The following is a 22689-nucleotide window of genomic DNA, read 5'->3' as shown; positions in this document are numbered from 1 at the left end:
GCAGCTGCCTTTGCCACGTCAGAGCAACCATAATTGTCTAGTGCCATTCTATCTTCCCACCCCTTGCAAGAGCTGTTGCAGCAGCAATATGGGAAAGACATACACTGAGCATCTGACCAAAGGAGAAAGAATACAGTCGACAGGAATGTCGAAGACAGACTGTGCTTAGCACTGTTAGGACTCTAGTTCAGCTTCCAAGGAGGAGAATGACTCACTTAGGAAGTCCCTGATCTAAGAAGTTGGACTGTAACATCTAGTATTCCCCCTCTGTGGCCCATCAGTGTGACTCAGCTTAAGACGTCTTAAGCTTTAAATTAGTGTAACTGGGCTTCTGTGAGTCATCTTATGCAGGTCTAATTTTGGATACTTCAGTCATTTCCTCAATCAGGAGCAGAGGTTTTTGTCACCTCTTGTTCATATAGTCACCATTGTCATACCAACATCCAAATACGTTACCGATTCTGTGGTGAAAGGATGGCTCCTGCAGGTTGGGTGGATGATCTCCTATGCAGATCAGGGATGACATGCAGCAACTGAGTGAGGTTTTAAGTCAAGCAGAAGGGTGTCTGTTCTTGTTCATCTGAAGGGAGTACTACTTTGCGGGTAATGGATGAGACTGCATAAGCTTAATAGTAGCCAGAAAGGATGATCGGGATGATCATTTATCAGAAAAGTAATTAAGACTGGAACTAGAAAATAAATGGATAATAAAGTAGAATTATCCTAATGGAGATTAGGGTATTTATATTTCATTATTTGTTTTTGCAGCACAGTAGTGGTTGGATACCACCAAAAGCAGTAAATTTGTCCTCTGGAAGGTGAAAGGAACGGTAAAGACGACCGTGCCATATCCACTTGTACTGTGCAGGAGAAACGGGTGGGAGTGCGCCCCTGAGATGTGCTAAGTCTTCAACATAAGAGACCTTTTCTCCCTTGAGCAGCTACGTGTTCTTAATGCACCTACAATACTTGTACAAAGAAATAAAATACAGCATCTGTTTAGTAATTCCAAATAGCTGAAGCTGTTAAAAGGTCTAGAATATCCTCTCCAACAAGCAGTTGATGAAGTTTTGTAGGACATGGGTTCTATCAGTCCTGCTTATGTTTTGCATGGTTAGTCGGTAACTTATAAAGCAGTGCATTATATTTATTTATAGTATAAGGATCTTCTGTAGAAATAAACCTCAGCTGCAACTGAACAATTGGATCCTTGTTCAAATCCTGCTAGACTTTCCTATTTATATGTTTGTTAGACAGTGCTTACAGAGAGCTTCTGAGTGTTTCTAGTTGTAACTTTCCAGTGTCAGTCTGGGAAGCAGTTGCTTTGTGGTGTCCTCTTCTGAGCTGGAAGACAACGTAGGCTGAGATGGTATCTAACTGATCCCATGCAGTAGGTTATGGTCATTGAGGTCCAGTCAAAATTATATGTTTGGAGCGTGAGGCTTTGGTGAGCGAGAGGAGGGATACAGATGCACCTTCTTTACTGTGCTAGTCAGTACAGAGGTCTTAACCGTGGCTGCCGTTAACAGACCTACCTGATTAAATCTGGCATCATGTCCTACTTTGCAGTTACTGCGCTATATGTAATTTGCGTAATTGTTGTTAGGCTGGTGAAACTGTATTGATCAATGATCTGCTAAGAGTGTAATTTTTTTAGCTAAAAATAGTTGGTCGCTTGGTTTCTAGGCTTGTTTCTACCTGTAGTATGCATAATTGAGTATAAAGTCACATTGTTAAGGCTACAGATTGAATAGGAAGTACAAATTCAGAATAATAATTTCCATGGCTACATGTGCTTATACTATTTTGTGGGTAGTTGCTGAGGTTTTGGAGAACCAGTTTCAGTCCGTGCGGGGAACAGACTTCATCCAGTTGGAATGGATCTACTGAAAGAGATGGGGAACTGAAATTGGAAGAAATTAGTCTCATCCTGTTCTGTAGGCTGACTGCTGTAGTTTTTGTAGGGCTGGGGAAAGGCGTGACAGTGCAGTCTCTCTCTAATGGTCACTGTCATGTTAACGGTCACCCTTATTTTCTAGTGATTTGACTTACCATTTCAAGTGCAGTTCTTATTGTGTACTGTCCCATGGAAAAAGCTGACGTTGAATAAGTACTTCAATGCTGCACAGAGGGACTGCATTGATGGTTGTAGAAGCAACTGTAATTTCCTAAAGACCAGAGTTCTTGGTACGTTATCTAAATGTTGTTTAAAATTGTTTTTGATGCTTAGTGTCCCACTTCTAGTTTGTGCATTGAAAAAGGAACAATGAAACAAAACAAAAAACCCCAACATCTCTCTTTATCCAGCGTCATTAAATTAATATCATACTGACAGTAGCTGTTTATGCTGTTGCAGAAGTTAGAGGATGATAAGTTGTTAGTATATTATGGAGTTACCTAAAGCTTTCTCTGTCCCAAACTAGCCTTTTTAACCTCTTCTATACACACCCTTGACAAGTCGGTACCAGTTCCCCTTTGGGATCATCTCAACTTTTTTCGCATCAGCATTGTCCAAGTCTGTCTCTCTAGACCTTTGCCTATCAGTTTGCTCACATGGTTTCCTGATCTGTTACCAACTTTTCCTAGCTCCTGCTATTTTGCCTTCTGGTCCTGACCTTTATAGGAACATAAATCCAATAAATTATTTTCTTCTTTTCCTCTGCTTCCTCCCAGTTGGACTCTCTTCTGTGTTCCTGTGGAACTTCTATTTCACATTGCTTGTGTTTCAATGCCTAAAAGGCTTACTTCTTTTTTTTTTTTTTCAAAGAGGAATGTGAGTCAGAGGTGAAGGGCGTGCTTAATATGTAGAAGAGACTACTACCTGTATCCTAGAGTGGCTGCTTACAGAGGAGGTCCAGTTTTAGTTCTGTAGAGTTGTAATAAAGCAGATATGCTGAGCCACTGTTTGGAAGTGACAAATAATTTGTCCAGTGGTAGATGGTTGATTTTTGAGCAAATTTAGCAAATGAGGGGGTTGAGTTTTTTAGCTTCTTAGTATGTTCTTTAATGATCAGTTGATATTTCAAGCTCTTTTATGTTTTTGTTTTTTTTTCTCCACCCTTCAAAAGTTTAAAATATGATTAAGTTTTTGACTATTATGACAAGACCTAAAGGGTACGTATTTGATGGAGGGGTTAATCTTCACCAAATTCTAGGTACCTGCTGTAAGGAATAGAGGGCCAAATTGCCTTAAAAATAAGTTAATGTACCTGAGTACATCTGGAGATTGTAGGTGTATGCATCTAAACTCTAACAAATGCAAAGTAAATAATTCAGTATGGACTGGATGGCATGTCCTGGCTACAGATATCCCACACTAAAACCACCCCAGCCTAAGTGGATCTTGTTATTTATTTATGAAGTGTTTGATTTGTGATGCTGTATGTGAAATAGCCCAAGGAGAATGGAACTGATTACTTACTTGCTTGCTGCTTCTTCAGAAAATACAAAATTACTATGTGAAAAGTGGACCGAACTGAGATGAGATTGGAGCAATATTAATTTAAGGAGTTTGAATCAGTCAAGCCTGACTCCACTTAAGCTTTGAACTGGCTTCCTCAGTATGTAGCTGGAGTTCGGATGCATATTCTCATAGTCTGCTGTTAGAAAACTGAGTTTTTTTTAAATATAACTCTTCAGTATGCAAGTCCTTTCTCATCAAGGAGAAGCAATGCATTTTGTGTTTGTTGTATTTAATTTGAAAGGAAAGATGTGTCTGAGCTGTAAAGTGCAAAACTGTGGCTGTCTGTCCAGATCTGAAAGTGTGAATTTGCATTTTGCTTTAGGGGTGGCTCTCTGCAATGGTGTTCAGTTGATTTGGCATGGTTTATACTTTTTTTTTTAAGGTTACTTAAATAAAACAACATAATGTTTTTACTTACAGCACTTGAAGAATCGGAAAGTGACATTTATGTGCGATTCATGAGGTCACACAAGTGTTATGACATTGTTCCGACAAGCTCTAAGCTTGTTGTTTTCGACACTACGCTACAAGTGAGTATTTTCTCCTTTCAGTCTGCCTTTGCTTGCAGCTAATTGTTCTTTAAATTAGTGTTTCCTGAGTGTTAAATGACACTTGATCTCTTGAAGAGAAATTCCCCCATAATTCTGTGCTTTGACTGTGCAAAACTGTGTTGTTTCAAGTGTATCTTTCATGTTATACTAAAAGAGGAGATGGAGGGAGATTTCCTAGCAGAACAGAAAGAAGACACCTAATTTGTTTTGCAGTTGGAATCACTATCTGAAAAAACTTTTAAATGAACTTAAACTTAGATTTGCTTCTTCATTGACTATCAGAATTCACATAAAGACATTTTATGTAACAATTCTTGTGCAATAGCTAGAGTATGCAGGTATTTTGAGCCTGTTCCCGCTATATTGGTAAGACAATTTAGGACTAAAATGGATGGCTTAATCGAGCAAATTATTACATTCTCCAGAAAAATTTTGTTTTCAGTTTCTCATTTTACTTTAATCAGTAAATCATCTGCTAGACTCTTGGCTCCATCTGAAGAGTTTGATTGCCAAAAGAAGGCATTAGCTGCCTGCTATAGAAACCAATTAATCTGTTCTCCAGTGTTGTAGAAAGCTGTAGCTTTCTTTTTGTTCCCTGGATTTTGCAATTGATGTTTTTTGGCTTGCTTTGGTTTTTGTTTGTTTCGGTGTGTTTTTCCTTTTAAAGATGCTCCAATTCTGTCTTAATTAAGCCCGTGAAGTAATTTTGGTCTGGAATGTACTGCTCAATTAGACTTTAGCTTTCCACAGTCAGAGGCAAGCGTGTACTTAGTCCTAAAATGTTCACAAAACCATCTTGCATATCAGATAATCACTTGCAATGCTAGACTGAGTGCTACTGTCTGAAAGGTGGAAAGCCAGCACTGCACAACAAGCAAAGTAATAGTAAGGATCAAGAGCACTGCATACATTTTAGTCTGTTTGTAGAGTGACCACAACAGCATCCTCCTTCAGCTTTGCAGCATGGCTAAAAGCACTGGAGCTTCAGTTTTTGTTCAGTACAAAAAATGCAGCTTTAACTTCAGCCTGGGACTGTTTTGATTATCCAGGCATCTCACTGGTGAGGGATTTTCCTTCATCTCTTGGCTCTGTTTAGACTCTGAGCACGCTGAGGCTACAATGTGTTGCCTCTGATGCCTTGGCCAAGTCATCCAAGGTAAGTATCCTGTCAGTACTGGTTAAAACTATGTTAAAACTTCAGCAGGGCTGTGGTTAAGATTCTACCCATGTGCCAAAGAACCTCCTGCTGCTCATTGATCTGGTAGCTGAGAAGGCAATGCTGAATGTAACAGTCACCATTGTCTCATATTAGATTATTTCCTTCTTCACCCAGAAAACCAGGCTTCTACTTTTTGTTCCACCTTGGTATCGGTGGAACAGTCGCTTTTATTTTCTCAGGGTTCTTCGTGTGCTTTACTGGATGCTGGAATTTGTAGTGAAAAGGCACCTGATCTGTGATTAGAGATGAGAAAAGGTAGCCTCTTAGTGGAACAGCTTTTAAGCATACAGACATCAGTCCTACAGGGTTTAAACGTTCACATTCTTGCCTTTCTTTGTGTATTCCACTTCTTGACTGTTTTTGTCCCATCAACTTTGATTGTACAAGCACTGCAAGCTCTAATGAAGGGAATCTGTTACATTTAGATATGATAGTAATGAATACTTGACCCTACTCTGCTTTGTCACATTCCTTTTCAGAAATTTGTGTCTCAGAAGCTTGCTTCTTTGGGAGGTTCATTGTGTTGACTTTTTCACTGTCTCAGAGGGAAGAAGTTTTGCAGTTTTTTCCCCTTCCTTCTTCTAAAACTGAGGAATAGCTGTCAACTTGGGGCTAAACATTTCAGACTCGTTTGACCTGAAAGGTTAAATTTGGGATGGTAGCACTAACTGACGCTGTTTCGGGTCCTCTCAAAGATCACTAGCTTTCTTTTCATTCCAGAGGATATTTCTTCTCACGCTATGAGATGATCTTTTGGGAGCTGGTAACTGCAGCTCGTTGACATGACCCACGGTATGGGGAGCTCTAAGCAGTCAGTGGTCACTGGCATCAAAGTCTTGAGCTCGGTCACTGTTGTAGTCGGGAAGTTCAATTTTATTTATTCCATGAACCAGTTACTCTTGGGACCATTTGGACAGGTCACCCATTCCTTTTGTATTCCCCAGATCTCTTGGTGAGCTACATCAAATCATGCCAGGTACCAGTTTCATAGTGTTATTTCAACACAGCTCTAGCAATTAACTTCAAGAAGTTAGTTTCACCTCCAGTTGGTGAGCCAGGGTAAGGTAATTCTTGGAGAAGCAGAGTGTGAGTGAATAAACCTTGTGAATTTTCACCGTAAAGGGAAACAGGTGACTTAATGGTAACGGAAAAACCTCCACCAACACTCCACCAAAATCCCTGTCTTGATTGGGATCCCTAATGAGCATCATGTATTACAAGTGGAGAAGAATTAGGCATGCCTTGCTCTACGATTATGAGGTCATGTTCTCGGTTTATTTTTCCTAGTATTTAAAAGTGTGGTGGTGGTGGTGGAAGGGAAGTCTGTGGTTATTCGTTCAGACTCTCGTCTGTGACAGATGTAAATTGTATCTTGAACCTGATTACTGGAGAAGAGTGGGGTTTTTTTGTGTCCATCCTGCATGTTGTGGACTATGCACTGTTACATTTAATCCCGCTTGCATTGCTTTTTGATTATAAAGTCATGATATTATTTTAAAGCAGTAATCCTCTTCCAGCATTGGCCCTGGCTTCCAACTTTGCAGATGTTGCAATACTAGTAATTTACAAGGTTATTTAAGAAAACATTAAACGGGTTGATGTGAGTGCGCATCTTGGGCTACACTGATCAGAGGTCTTCTAAATCTTTCTCTTCAATGTCTCCTTTGTAGTCCTTTACGTAGCACCTTGTATGAATGCTCCACCTTCAGCATCTTCAAAACTCATTTTATTTGTTAGGCTTGATCCGTTGATCAGTGTGGCTGAAATATAAAAATAGAAAAGGTTTTTATAAATAAAAAACCAAACCACAAACAAAACCAACAAAATAAGTATATGGTGGAGAACGTACCTAGTAAGGCTAGTCAAACAATAACTTCTATAATGTTTTTTTGTAGTAATTTTTAATATATACTTATTTTCCAGTACCTTTGTACTTCACATCAATTCTTATTTTTTTCAAAATGTAGTACACAGCTTTGAAGCATTCAGTATCCATGAATCCTCTCAAACTGAGAGTATTTTGCAAGTGTTTATCTTTCCTGGATCTATTTCACCACTAACAAATCAATGTTTCTCCTAACTTAAAACAAACAAACAAGCCTGCTGCCTTGAAAAAGTTCTCCAAAAGTTTGAATTCAGATTTTTAAGAGGGCTAGAGCTAAACCAGAATATACAAGGGCTCAGTTTTGGCCTCCCTTAGAGTAAACTAGTACCAATGAATGGAAGAAGTGGAGTCGTGTTGTTCTAATGGCATCCTTTGAAAGACTCTGCTGTTGGGTTTTTTTTGATTATAGTATCCCGTCTCCCTCTGCTGGTCAGCAGTCACAGCACACATCACATGTTTTTACCCCTTTTACCTCTTCTACACAAAATCATGAGATGTTGTGGAAAGTCTTCCAAAGCTCTTGTTAGCTGTGAGAAAACACATAATGTGGCACAAGTCATACAGCTGAAGCATAAAAGTAAATGTTTAGTCTCAGTGTCTTAGAGGGATTTAGCGTAAAGGCTTGAGGAATCTTGTTTTAACTCTGAACAGGACAGGAGATGGTAAGTTGTCATTGCACTGGAAACAGAAAGAAAGCCTTAAATTGCGACAGTAATGACTAATAAAGAGGAAGGGGCCCGCAATCTCTTCAGTGCTGCCTATCTGTCAGCCACAAGACACAGCCTCTCAATTTCAGCAGCTACCAAACGTCTTGCTGCTTCTCATGCTAGCACACCAGTCTGGTCTTGAGTGTCCAGAATACACCTGTGCAGCTGGCACGTACCTTGGGCAGTGGTGAAAGCAAATGGTGTATCTCATGCACTTCGTTAGGCATCAGATCGTGTATATGGTAAGGGAGAAGTGTGCTGTGCGTCAGCTGGAGAATGTGTCACTTGGCACAGACTGAAGCAACATCTATATAAATAAAATGTTCTGAGCCAAAGTCCGTTTACCTGCCTGAGGCCAGCTGGCACAGCTCAGTTTGCCTTAGCACAGTTTAGTTTACATTTCCCCCAAAACAGGTTATCTGCCTCTGGTCTGCCTACCTGAAATGGTCCCTAGACTGTACTGAACCCTGAGAAATGGCCAGTGCTGTCTGGGAGAATGCTGGCTGACACAGTTCTCCTGATTTAGACTGACGGGGAGTGTTCTTTCATAGTTTTGGTTTGCTAATACAGATGTAGTTTGTAAGTATTTGCTCCTCATAAATATTTGTAGAATCATATTGAACTCTGCTTCAGTGCTGTGGCTTTCCCCTGCCTGTGACCCATGAATACTCTTTGTCTGTGATGAGTTCCAGACTTTTATGTTTCCCAGAGAAGATGCTATCTTTGCTCCCTTCATATTAAAGAAACTTCTGAAAGTCTGGTCTGACCAAGAATAGAGTCAAGAGACAATTAGATGTTATGAGTTGTCCTGTGAAATTTGGAAATTTGACTCTCTGGATGGTGGGGAAACTAGGCAAGTTGCAACAGTGTGCAGCTCACAGTGGATAAACTGTCTTTCTAATGTCTTGCACATATCCCAAGATGCAAACAATGAAACAACAAACACTTCACAGCCTCTTTGAGGGCGTTCGAAGGGCTGCCCCTGAAGGGCTACTCAGTGAATGGTTCATTGTTGTTCTTCATTTTGATTATTCAATAAATGTATGTGGATTGCAGCCCAGAAAGCTGACTGTATCCTGGGCTGCATCAGAAGAAGTCGAGGGAGATAATTCTGCCCCTCTATTCTGCTTTTGTGAGACCTTACATGGAGTACTGTATTCACTTCTGGAGTCCTCAACATAGGAAAGACGTGGATCTGTTGGAGCGACTCCAGAGGAGGCCACGAAGATAATCTGAGGGCTGGAGCGCTTCCCATACAAGGACAGGCTGAGAGAGTTGGGGTTGTTCAGCCTAGAAAAGAAGGCTCCTTACAGCAGCCTTCCTGTACTTTAAGGGGACCTAGAGGAAAGCTGGGGAGGGGCTTCTTGTCGGGGAGTGATGGGACAAGGGGTAACAGTTTTAAGCTGAAAGAGGGAAGATTTAGATTAGAAATTAGGAAAAAACCCTTTTCCTGTGAGGGTGGTGAGGCACTGGAACTAGTTGTCCAGAGAGGTAATGAGTGCTCCATCCCTGAGGTGTTGAAGGCCAGGTTGGATGAGGCTTTGAGCAACCTGATCCAGTGGAAGGTGTCCCTGGCCATGGTGGGGGGAATGGAACTGGGCGATCTTTAAGGTCCCTTCCGACCCAAACCGTTCTGTGATTGTGTTTATAAGAGTTTCCGAGCTGAATGCAGATTTACTGGTTACTAGCTTATGTCTTCACAGAATTTAAGTACTCTGTAAGTATTAATACTTTTATTGTGGCAATGATCTGGGGGGAAAAAAGTGACATCCAGATCTGCCTTTACACTGGATGTTGTTTTGAATTTGTATCAGGTACATACAGTGACACAGAAATCCAATAATTTCCTTTGAAACTGATACTAATGCTTTGAAGGAAAATAGGAATTTTGGTAATTCCTATATTAAATTCAAATGTCAACAGAATGTAGCACTTCATTCACATTCTGTCAGCTGGCTTACTTCTTCTGTGGAAGCACTAACATCTACTAATGCGATTTCACTTGTTTTCCTTGGTCCTGCATACGCTTGCCTTTGCTTTCTTTAGAGACCAATGCATTTCCCCCCATCCTGAACTGTATTTACTTTTAAAAGTAATTTAATATTTTAATATTTGATTCATATTTTAATACTACAACATATATATATAGCTTTCCTCACCATGACCTTGAAGCTTTTTCTAAAGTATTTGTCCAGCCCTTCTTCATAAACTAATAAAAATCATATTTATGTGGAAATAGTCATAACAGACAAGCTTTCAGAGTCCTAAAAACTCTTTCAGTTTATATCCTGAGGAAGTTGTGGACAGTTGTATGACTTGAAGATCAGATTATTTAACCTTTCTGTTTAATGAAATTGTCCAAGTTGGTAATAGACCAGATGCTGTTACCACTAATGTAGGCTCTTGTCAGTAACTGTAACTCTAGTAAGAGCCCAAATACTTATTTTTCTACCACATAGCTAGAAAAATATTTGGAACAATCTTCTGGAAACTTCCTTAGTGGGTTAACAAGCTGGAAGTAAATATAACTTCTGCAGAGCATGCAGTGGATTCCACATTAGAACAAGAGGGTTTGTATTTCTCTTCCTTGTGCTGACTCTACTCAGTAAATGGAGTTATTATTCTTGTTTCCTCCAGGTCATTCTTGACTGGGGTGTTGCCTCTCCAAGGTAATGAAATAGATCAGGCTTCTAGGAAGAATGCTCTAGAATCTTTTCCTTCCAGAAACACACAGCAGACTCTGGGTCTACCGTCACAACAGCATTCTCACAGCTTTACAAAAGTCTTGACTGTCTGTTCCTTAATCTGCTTTGAGGTTTTTCCTCTTGAAAGTTGCTAAATTTTAAACTAATAAACTGTCTGCAGTTCCGAGGCCTGTCAACGCCCCTCCATGCTTACTCACCCCACACAACCCCAGGAATAATGTATTTTAGCCTCTAACCAGCATGTGGGTTGACGCAGTTGAGCAGGCCACATGAAAGCTCCCTTCATTGAGATCAGGCTGGAAATCAGTAGCATAATATGGGAAGACTCTTGTGTATTTTTTCAGAGCTGCTCCTGTTGCTTGTACACAACAACCTTTGGAGCTTAATTCCTCGCAAAAACAATAGGAAGCGTTCATTCCTGGATCTTGGAGGAAGATAATATAAGTTCATTATGCCAATTAAGCAGAAATTCTTTTGTCTGCACAGCGTGTAGCCAAGCTGTTTTGTGCTTGGCTGAGTGAAAGTCGTGCATCATTCATCTTGCCTTCCCTGCCCCATCACCACTTTTTCTGGTAGAATCTTAATCTGTGAAAGAATTTCTGTACCCTTCCCAATGCAGCTGGTCCCAGTGCCTCTGCCTGTGAGACTTAGCCCATTCTGGCATGAAATCTAGCAGCAGAAATTTTGGCTTGAAGTGATTTTTTTCCCCCTCCCCAGAGAACAGAGCTATGTTATTTTTCTACTAGAATGCCTAGGCTTCTCTCAAACAGCAAGTGGAAGTAAGTATTGACAGAGAGCCTTATTGAGATGGAATAAGAGTTGACCGTAATCGTGGATCAACAGATGTCTAGAAGAGGTCCCGAGTAAATGAACACATAAGTGGTGTTAGCGGGGGAAGGAAAGCCCTTAATTGTTGGCTACGATATGAGCAAATTGACATAGAGTATCAAATAAGGTCTTAGTTTGGTGTCGTCCTTCAGCTGATTGGTACCTTTTCATGTAGATGTAGTGTGGGGAAAATTTTTGCATGTGACCGTGGTACCTACTCTCTGGTGAGAAATCTAGAATGTGTGCTGCATGTTTAACTTGAGGGTAGGACACTACCTATTATATCCCGGGTTTAGCTTGGGTCTGAAGGGTGTTACTCCATCAGTTTTTAAATTTCACTGGGCAGTCCATGTTAGTAGTACATCATCTATCAGGAGTGCCCCTTTCTGCTGGAAAGAGAGCAGGATTTTGATTTCGTTTCATGTAAGCTTTCCAAAATTCAACAGGAGCTAGCGGAGCTGCTTGTAGGTGTTTGTTGGTTGGGGTTTTTCAGATGTTAGAGGGAACGTAGCCTCTCAGTTAATAACAGGTTTGCTTAATTTTTCTCTTCTTTACTTGAGGGTGTGACAAGGCAGAGGAGGAATTCTTCTCCAAGACCTGTTTGGCCCTCCCCCTAGGCAACAGTCTTTATTGTTAGGTCCTTAAATAGCCTATTTTTTAAAGTCGTAGGTCCTTCAAGGTGGAAATGCTTTTACCAAATTCATAAACCAGAGGTCAGAACAATTGGAAAATAAATTTGAAGCAGTTATGATGGTTGCTTGTAGTCTTGCATAACAGTTTAGTCCTTCTGGACAAGACAGTTTATAAAAACACTGAACTGTTTAACTTTTCAAAATAGCTCCTTTACAGGACTGTGGTTTTCTGTAACTTAAAGATGTCTGAATCAGGCATCACAGCCGTATTTGAAGAAAAAAAAAATAATTGCAAGTTAATGTTTAATATCCTTCCCAATGTTTGGTTGGCCACTTCTTGTGAAATATGGAGGCAAGGTGATTAATGATCCCCTAAAGAAAAGAGAGCAATTCCTGTGAGAATAACTGTTTCCTGATAACAGGTGTCATCCTTAGGTTACAAGTTGGGAAGTGTTTTTCTGTTTTCCTCTTGACTGCTTGGAAAGCTGATGTGGAGATTCTCTGGCAAATCAGTCTGTTTCAAAGAAATACACAAAAAGAGAGATTCCACCTGTGGTACCAAAGAAACACTACCCTAAATCCTAGTGATGTGAGGAAAAAAGGGGGATATGTTATAAACCTGTCTTATTGTAGCTAGGTCATCAGGCTTGCCTCTCCCTCAAATGCAGTAGCTTTAACTTTTTTTCTTTTTTTTTCCCTCTCTTGGAGATCTTCCAAGGTTTGGGCAGCCAGAGAACTTGCTGTGGTACTTAAAGAAATATAGTTCTGTTTATGTTGGGCTAGAAACTGTTGCCCCATTCCTCACATTTTTCACATCAAAGGCACTTGAGAGTCAGTTGGCTCAAACCCATTAAGACGGAGGGAGAAAAGTGTAGGTTGCCCAGTTCTTATGCTGTACAAAGGTCATACCAGAGGCCTGATGGTTTTCCTGTGACAACAAAGACTAGTTGTACTACTCCTGGTCTTCTTACTTGGTAAGAACTATTGAAATGCAAGTGTTTAGCCCCTAAGAGAGAAGCCTCGGGATAATTGGTTTTTGTTACAATGTTGAGAACAAAGACTCTATTCTAGAGTGACTTTGTCATGTTTGCTCATACTGTGAAGATATGTATCCTGTTATCCCTTGAAATGGAAAACTTTCCCCTTTACAAGGGACTCATTTAGAAGGCACTCTGTGCATTGCTGTTTCACACTTAAGAGCATGTGAGTATATGGGTACGAGTTTAATCTTCTACAGTACTTCTTCAGCTGCTCTTATCCAGCTTGCTAAGACTGAATGCCTTCCTTTTGCATGTTTTATTCAACTACATATCAAACTGGTATTTTTTTATGCTAGGAAAGGTTATTGTTTCTTGGTGATTGCCTGATAGATTCAGTTTTGATACTGTGGTCCACATGTGAATTTTCTGTGGCATGTGTTCCCTAAGTTTTGTAGCCCTTAAGAGTCATCATGAAACCAGACCAGGAATTTGCCAACTTATTCATGGTCATTTTCACTGGATATTCTCTCACTTTTGAGCATCTATCCATTGGGAATCAGAGGTGATAAGTGTCAAGGATCAACCAGGTCTGATAAAGCTTTTATTGGAGTTTTTATAAGGAGCTGCTTCTGTTCTATTCTGATCTGATAAAATAGACATTCCTTGGAGTTATGTTAGGGGCTTTTCAGGCAGGGAAAGCTGATGCTCTGGTGTTGGTGTTTTTGGTGAAAGGTGAGTTGAGAGCGGTACAAATTTATCATCTTGCCCTTGGATGGCACCCATACCACAGAAATTCTGACAGATCCTTTACCCCCGTCCATGCTACTAGTCTTTTGTATCATCCTCCTGCTTGGTACTGTCGAACTGAAGGGGTTCCATAACTGTTTATTAATTCTGTAACCTTCCAACTTTTCCAAGTTAACTTTGGCATTGAGACTATGGTGCTAAGTTGTGTCCCCTTCAGTACAGCAGCATTTTCTACTCTGACCTTTTAGCACCACGTATCACTGGAAGTGGGATTGCAACAGCAGTGGTCACCCCCCTTACTGTATGGGAGAGTCATGGAATACAAGTTTGAAACCCACTGGTCACTTATGCCTGTATTTACAGTTTTCATAACATAGTGCTAGGTAAAACAAGATAAAATGTGTGTGTACACACACTGAATTTTTGGAATCAAGCTAACACTCGGTTTTCATAGAATCTTATAATCGTTTGATTGGAAAAGACCTTTGAGATCATAAAACCCAGTCGTACCTGTGCACTGCTAAACCATATTCCTGAGCACTTCATCTAACAGTCTCTTAAATACCTCCAGGGATGGTGACTGTGCCACCTCCCTGGGAAGCCTGTTCCCGTGTCTGATAACCCTTTGGGTGAAGAAATTTTTCCTGATGTCTAATCTGAACCTCCCATGGTGCAACTTGAGGCTAGTTCCTCTTGTCCTATCGCCTGTCACCTGGGAGCAGAGACCAACACCCACCTAACTACAAGCCCCTTTCTGGGAGCTGTAGACAGAGATAAGGTCTCCCTTTCAGGGAGCTGTAGACGGAGATAAGGTCTCCCCTGGCCTCCTTTTCTTCAGGCTAAACAGCCCCAGTTCCCTTAGCTGTCTCTCATGAGGCTTGTTCTCCAGCCCCTTCACCAGCTTCATTGCCCTTCTCTGAACACGCTCCAGAGCCTCAATGTCCTTGTAGTGAGGGACCCAAAACTGAGGTCCAGCCTCACCAATCCGAGTACAGGGGCACAATCACTTCCCTGTTCCTGCTGGCATCCTTTCAGATGCTTCCTTCACTCACAGATACTTAATTAAGAGTGCATTTCCACAGGGGCTTGTGAGAGTTCTGTTCTGGTGTATTATAACAAGGAGTGTCCCTTTCAGTATTTCCTATCAGTGAAGAAAAACTTTTTATGCTGAAATCTTCTGTCTGCTACCGCTTTTTCTGATTTCACTGTCTTGTAATCAAGCTATTTTGGAGCTCACTACCCATAAGAGACGAGGATTTCCAAATATCCTACTACCTGAAAAAGAGCACTTCCTATTTGGGTCTAACTCAGTCTTGGTAATGACTGTTATACTGGAAGAGGCTACATCCTCCTTAAGACTTACAGTGGAAATATTTGGATGGTCTGCAGAAGTGATGACCTCCAGAAGCCCTGTCTGACCTAAATTAGTCTAATTTTTCACTTAGCCTGTTCACAGTTGGTGTAGTGAGTTCCCGTAGTAAGAAAAGTTTGTTCCTGTTTTGCTCACTGTAGCGTAATTGTTGAAGTGATCTGTGATACAGCCAGAATTTCAGTCACTGTGTTCTTTTGCCACATGACCCTTCTGCTTAAGGGAGAGGGGAGAGGATGTGGGCGAGACAAGTAATCACATAAAGTTGGATTCCTCGTCTAATTGCACATGTCTAGACTTCTTACAGTCAGTTAGAGAGGAAATGACATGTGTGGGATACAATTGAACCTCCATCAGAGGCTGGTGGGGCATGTCACAGAAACGATAGTTACCCCCAGCTGGCTAGGAAAAGATGCAGTAAATGTGTGAGGTTAGCATACGTGTCAGAACAACCTTGAAATTTGGGCAGATAAGTTCTTAATGGCTCATTGTATTTGTTAGGACCACTACATGATTAATAAGAACCAAAGTGTTTTGTTTAAGTAGAGTTTGTACATGGTGTTGAACAGCAACAATCTATGAGATCTGGTTGAAGAACAATGGTTTTGTGAAGGTCAGGCCAGTCCAACACTCAAGATCAGAGAAAGCACAACACTGGTGGGGTTAAGAATTAACAACGCTGTTGGAGGTCCAAAGATGGGACGCAGTGGAAATCTTCAAAGGCTACAGATTATATATAATCTGAAAGGAAAGTGTTTGTGGGTATTCTCTGCATGAACATCACTGAAACATCCAAATGTGCTGGATGGAAGCCCAGCTCCACACCCCAGTGCTTTGGCTGGCCACCAAACAGTACTTTGGGCAACTTAAATGGATAAACCACAGAAACTAAAGGAGAGTGTGAGTGGATGAATGTATGTTTGTGCTTGCAAGCAGTCTTAGTAAATAAGAACCAAGTTAGTTTTTTGCTTTATAATTACCTTGCTTAAATAAGAGACAAGTATTAATGTTAAGAACTAACAGCATTGCTGTTTTATTTAAAAAACAACTGCATAACACTTTCTACTATGAAACTGAAGAAAACAATAGGAATGTCACTTAAGCTGTAGTCATGTGGTCGTGAGGACAGCCTAGAGGGATGAGTTTTGGTTTACTAAACTTTGGTAATTTAGTATGTCAAATGTTTAGTATCCTAATACCCTAGCTATTATTTTCTGAAGGATTTAAGGATCTGAGCTCTCTCAGTAGCTCTATCTGTTCAGCAGCCCTTGGTTTTTCCAAAATCTGTCTTTTAAAGGTAGACAAGATAGGATCTAACAGAAGATTCTTGGAGACAAATAACTTGCAAATGAATCAAAAAGAATCAGGGTAAGAACTGACTCTTTGAGGAATTTTTCTTTGCCTTCTGGTTTGTCTACAAGCTCAGCTTCTTGCCTAGTCTATCTTTGGAATTGTCTCTTTTGAAGAATTGTTTCTGAATCTAAAATAATACCTCAGTCTTACCTTCTCACCCATCTGAACATTATGAGGGTGCTGGTCTCCGCTGCTGCTGTGCCTGAGAATGAAGTAATTGCAAGAATTTGGAGGTTGCCTGAAGTCTTATAGTTGGCTCTCTGCATCTTTTCTACCGTGGGCACGCTTCCTTTCGAGGTTATCAATTACAGAGTTTATAAGCTTGCTTGAAGAGTTTTCTTGTATGATAATTATCTGGAAGAAATCTGTTTTCCTCCTGCTTTTAATAGATTAGCTGTTACCTTACTGCTTTGATACAGCTTGAACATCTTACTCCTGTGGAAGACTTGGGACATGAGTTGACAATGACCGTTAACTCGTGTGATGATTATTCTCATGGGAAGATGTCAAAGCTGAAAGCTCTCCATTTCAGGCAGTTTGAGTGTACATTCCTCTTTTTTTGATGAAGAATGGTTAGAACTTACATTGCCCCAAGGTGGAAGTAGTCTGTGTGAACACACTTCTGTCTCATATCTGCTCCCCAAATGGCTCACTGTTGTTAGCTTTCACTGCATTAACTCTTAAGTGTGATGCTATTATGTGGGAGGGGTTCATGCGTCTGTCTGGAGGGTTGCTTTGTGGTTTCAGTCTTCGTTAGGAAAGGAAGTCTTCCTGGTGGATTTGCTTTACCTGACTTTCTGTCAGTGAAGTGCCTGAATACCCTTGGGACCTTTCTATTTGGCCATTTTCTGGATAAATATTAAGTGATGTGCATCTTACAGTCTTACTTGTGGTCATGGGTACTTTTTTCCCCATATGGCATCTTCAGTTTTATGCAGTTTAGGGGTGGTGGTTGTTAATCATCCTGTTATTTAATGATGTGGCAAAAGCATCTGTAAAGTCAGGAGTCAGCTTTGAGAATTGTCATCTGCTGAGGTCAGGAGAGTAGATTTGCTTCTTGGTGTCAGAGCAAAAGCTGCACAGAGGTCACAAGAAATATGGATTGCTTTCAGAAGCCTGATCTTGAAGACTGGAGTTCAGCTACAGCAGGATAGCAGCAGGTATTAGGAACACTGCAAACCACTGAAGTGTATGCAGAGGTGATGTGTTCTGGTCCAGAGTGGAAACCTTTCTAATTTTTAGAAGTTTAACTGCTACATTACAACACCAAGCGTTGTCAAATGGAGGTTCTGTCAAATACCGTGTGACGCTGGCTGCTGTATAGATGGCTTTGCAAACTTTTCCAAGAAGGCTGTAGCTAATAATGCCAGGCTTACTTTTAATTCCTGCACACATTTTTGTTTGCCCCTACTTTTTTGGATGCTGATTCCATGGACTCTGAAGCCCCTTTATTCCTGACAGTTGTGGAGAGGAACCCATTGGCACTTAAGATATTACAGTATAATTGTGGTCTGTTCAGATGGCAGTTGTCAAGCAATTGCAATTACTGTGTTTCTTGGACCGGTTAAGAACTGGACAAGAAGAGTCACTTCTGTATTGTGTTTTCGGCGTGAAGACTAGGGCTGTGGGCAGGACAGACACGATAACATGCTATAGTATAACACCAAGAGGTCAGGATTCTGAGGTGCATGGGGCCTGACTGCTTCCTGCTTCAAAGAACTGGGATTCACAGGGAAGTTTTTTCACGTCTTTTGAGAATGACGGTATAACCTTATCCTATGTCATGATTTGGAGGGGTGCTATAACTTTTATTCCTACTTGATATCCATAAATTTGAGGTTAGTGAACACCTTTTCAGCTGTATCAGCTGACTACTTCATCAGAGGCTTTCATATAGAATATTCACATAACAAAACAAGACCAGATCTGTTTCAGCTAAGCTTTTTTTCTAAGCTTTTTAACCATTTTAGAAATCAAACATGTAAGGTTTTTGTTTGGCATGTGTGGTGTTTGTTCTGTTTTGAGTATCAGCTACCTGTTTATATTGCATTTTTTCCTAGTAACAGGGGAAATACTTCTGTTGGTGTCTGGTATGCTAAATTGAGAACAAAGATTTGTTTAGTTGTTTATTCTTTTTTGCAGGTAAAGAAAGCCTTTTTTGCCTTGGTGGCAAATGGTGTGAGAGCAGCTCCACTGTGGGAGAGTAAAAAACAGAGTTTTGTAGGTAAGTTAGTCTAATATTATTCAGGGTTACTTGAATTTACTGTTGCAGAAGGGCTATCCATGGCCAATATCCTGGAGGTGTACTGTGCAAGAAGGTTTCTCCTTCCTCCTTGTGAGGAGTGAGATGTTGCCAGCTTTCATAGTGTTGCAATGCTTTGAGAATCATGATGATTCTTTTAGGTCCTGACCATCTGGAATTTGGTCTCTAATATATGCATTTGACTGTGTATTTAAAAATAAAAGTAACGGTCACAAAAAGGAAATTTGAAAATACGAACTGTAAAAAGAAGAATTTTGTATTATGGTAACCTAATATACATGCAATACAAGCATATCTTTCTCTGCATGTTCTCAGTAAGGTGCACTGAGAAATATTTAATTGCCAAAACCAGTGTCGAATGCTACAGATATTTCCCATATTGGGATAAAAACATTAGATGTGTGTATTGCTTTAAAAGTCTTGTCATTAATTGTCACAACAGCAACCTTCCAAAATTGCATTTGTTGCACTTAAAAAGCAGGGTCATTGGGGCAGTTAGAAATATTATATGTACTTCTTGTGACCTGGAATGTAGACCCAGGATTCCTGGAAATGAACAGTAGATACTTGATAAAGAATCTGTTAAATCATTTTAAAACAAAGTGGGGAGGAGCAGTAGTTTCATGCAATACATCGTAGGAATGCTCTGTCTTTTATATTTTTGTTTTCTGTCTGCAACTAAGCTTTAGTGATTCTAGCTGACCTCAGGATTAATTTTTCCCTTCCCTGTTTCTTAGTTTCTTTAGTTTTGATGTAAGAGTAGTAAACAGTGGAGCAATTACATCTTCTCAAATTTAGAACTTCAAAGCTCAAAAAAGATTAATGTTTTCAGGTAATTAAACTAATCATCGATATTGTATTGCATAGATTGGTGTTGGTGGTTAAGATGTATAAACTATATACGATTCAGTACAGATATTGAGGATTACTGGGAAATTACTTAATTAAGTTCCTTAAGTAAAGTTCATGAAAATGGATTATACTGTTCCTTCATTCGAGTCTAAGTCTGCCTGACTTGCCAGGTGCATACTGAGAAATGCCTTATTTCAAAAAGGAAATGAAAGGCAAGGATAAACCTCCAACCTTTAACGATGTTCTAAACCCGCTCTTTTCTTTCCATGCTTTTGGGGATGGATGCAGCATAAATTAAAAGATTTCTTTGAGTTAGATTGAAAGGTGAAGCACATAGGTTATTGTTTTGAATATTAAATCAGACATATGCTTTCATTATGAAATACTGTAGTGATGTGAAAATTAAAATACTGTTTATTAGTCCAGTACACGTTGTATGTTACATGGATTTAATGTATGAAGTTACATATTGTAATTATAAATGAAGAAAATAGCTGGAAGTTATGTATGTTAAGTATATATCTGAAGAACTTTTTTTTTTTTATCACTTGTTACAGGAATGTTAACAATTACAGATTTCATTAACATACTGCATAGATACTATAAGTCTCCAATGGTAAGTATGATGTTAAGCCATACTTTTATCATTTGCCGTACAGTACAGAGACTGAAATATCCAACTGATGATGGTTGTTATTATTTAAAGTTTTTGGAAGCTTGGATGTCTCACTGCAGAGTTTTCAGAGAAAAGGTGGCTTTGTGAGCAAGGTAATAGATTCGTATCTGGATACCTGGGTTCAGTTCCCAGCTTTAGCCTTGAAGGCCCTATGAACTCGGGCAGGTAACATAATCTGCCTGCTTCAGTTATACATGTATAAACATGAGGAATTTCCTTAACGAGTACTACCATTTATTATGTTTTGTGTTGTGCTTACCATAATGATAGCCTTCATTTTGGATACAGGGCTCCACTTAGGGTTGCAACTAATGAATTAATCCCTTTGGGGTGAAGGACCTGGCTCAACATACTTAAGTTACATGAAGAAGTTAGTTATATTTAAAAATCAAGAACATAGTGAGGTATGGTTCACATGTTTACATCATCATCATCTTTGTCTCATAACTATGACAGAGCTATTCCAAAAGGAGTATGTGGAGTTAAGCAGAATGCTAGCGTACAGAGGCTTGGATGCATTAAATGGTTACTCTGTTCTTGGAGTGATGGTATAGAATAAACAAGTTAAACTAGTTAAACATATACAAATATTTTAGTTACCTGGCTGTACTGCACAATGGGTTGGAGATCTATTGACTTCAATTAACAGTAATTTAAAATTCCCATTGGCAGTCCGTTGATGAAATTCTCTAGCTTGCATGTTCATACAAACATTTACATTCCTTTCTTGTTCCTGTCAAATCACAATTCCCCATCTACCAATTACAATATACATACTGTGTTTTACTAGATAAAATACCAAGAACAGTTGGATAAAGCAGACATCTGCTGTATTAGGCTTCCCAAAGCTCATGTTAATTTTTAAAATTTATAGTTAAATTCTTCTCAGATGCCAATAGTGTGGTGCACTGTCCTTTCTTCTTGTTAAAGATTCTCCCCCCTCCCACAGCCCAGGTATTTACAATGAATCATAGAATCACCAGGTTGGAATAGACCTCTTGGATCACCAAATCCAACCGTTCCTATCTGCCCCTAAACCATGTCCCTCAGCACTTCGTCTACCTGTCTTTTAAACACCTCCAGGGATGGTCACTCAACCACCTCCCTGGGCAGTGTCTGCCAGTGTCTGATTACCCTTTCCATGAAAATTTTTTTCCTGATGTCCAGTCTGAACCTCTCCTGGTGGAGCTTCAGGCCATTTCCTCTTGTCCTGTCCCCTGTCACTTGGGAGAAGAGGCCAGCACCCTCCTCTCTATAACCTCCTTTCAGGTAGTTGTAGAGAGCGATAAGGTCTCCCCTCAGCCTCCTCTTCTCCAGGCTAAACAACCCCAGCTCTCTCAGCTGCTCCTCATAAGACTTGTTCTCCAGCCCCTTCACCAGCTTTGTCACTCTCCTCTGGACATGCTCCAGAGCCTCAATATCCTTCTTGTGGTGAGGGACCCAGAACTGAACACACGATTCAAGGAGCGGTCTCACCAGTGCTGAGTACAGATGGAGAATAACCTCCCTGGACCTGCTGGTCACACCATTTCTGATCCAAGCCAAGATGCCATTGGTCTTCTTGGCCACCTGGGCACACTGCTGGCTCACGTTCAGTTGCTGTCAACCAATACCCCCAGGTCCTTCTCCTCCAGGCAGCTTTCAAGCCAGACTTCTCCTGGTCTGTAGCTGCACAGGGTTGTTGTGCCCCAAGTGCAGGACCTGGCATTTGGCCTTCTTGAACCTCATGTCATTGGTCTCAGCCCAGCGGTCCAGCCTGTTCAGATCCCTTTGCAGAGCCTCTCTACCCTCCAGCAGATCAACGCTTCCACCCAGCTTAGTGTCGTCTGCAAACTTGCTAAGGGTGCACTCGATGCCTTCATCCAGGTCATTGATAAAGACATTGAACAGGGCTGGACCCAGCACCGAGCCCTGGGGGACACCACTTGTCACTGGCCTCCAGCTGGATTTCACACCATTTCCCACCACTCTCTGGGCCCGGCCAGCCAACCAGTTTTCCACCCAGGAGAGTGTGCGCCTGTCCAGGCCAGTGGCAGCCAGTTTCCCAAGCAGAATGCTGTGAGAAACTCTGTCAAAGGCTATTGAAGTCCAAGAAGACTACATCTGCAGCCTTTCCCTCATCCAGTAAGCGCGTCACTGTCATAGAAGGCGATCAGGTTAGTTTGGCAAGACCTGCTTTTCATGAACCCATGTTGACTGGGCCTGATCACCTGGCTCTCTTGCATGTGCTGTGTGACAGCACTCAAGATCACCTGTTCCATGACTTTCCCTGGCACTGAGGTCAGACTGACAGGCCTGTAGTTCCCTGGATCCTCTCTCCACCCCCTCTTGTAAATGAACAAGGGAGAAATGAATAAGTGATTGTAGACTGTTAAGTTCCATAAAATAGTCTCCATGTTATAGTGATCTTCAACCTCAGTGTTACTAATTTTTCCATGTAACTTTCACAGAATCATTAA

The 22689-nt window shown here is 40.6% G+C and overlaps 1 protein-coding gene across 3 annotated transcripts in view; it reads left to right on the top strand.

The window, feature by feature from the left end:
- PRKAG2 (protein kinase AMP-activated non-catalytic subunit gamma 2) overlaps positions 1-22689 on the top strand; it is a 231568-nt gene that overhangs the window by 192458 nt on the left and 16421 nt on the right. For all 3 annotated transcript variants that reach the window (XM_069859281.1, XM_069859283.1, XM_069859282.1), the window contains 3 exons: positions 3884-3993; positions 18582-18663; positions 20112-20170. In XM_069859281.1, coding sequence (XP_069715382.1) covers positions 3884-3993; positions 18582-18663; positions 20112-20170 — 251 coding nt within the window. The remainder of the gene's footprint in view (positions 1-3883; positions 3994-18581; positions 18664-20111; positions 20171-22689) is intronic.

Source organism: Phaenicophaeus curvirostris, chromosome 6 (genome assembly GCF_032191515.1).
Source record: "Phaenicophaeus curvirostris isolate KB17595 chromosome 6, BPBGC_Pcur_1.0, whole genome shotgun sequence".
In the NCBI taxonomy this organism is placed as follows: Eukaryota; Metazoa; Chordata; class Aves; order Cuculiformes; family Cuculidae; genus Phaenicophaeus; species Phaenicophaeus curvirostris.
Note: the sequence above shows the minus strand (reverse complement) of the source record. Positions and strands in the feature narration are given on the sequence as shown.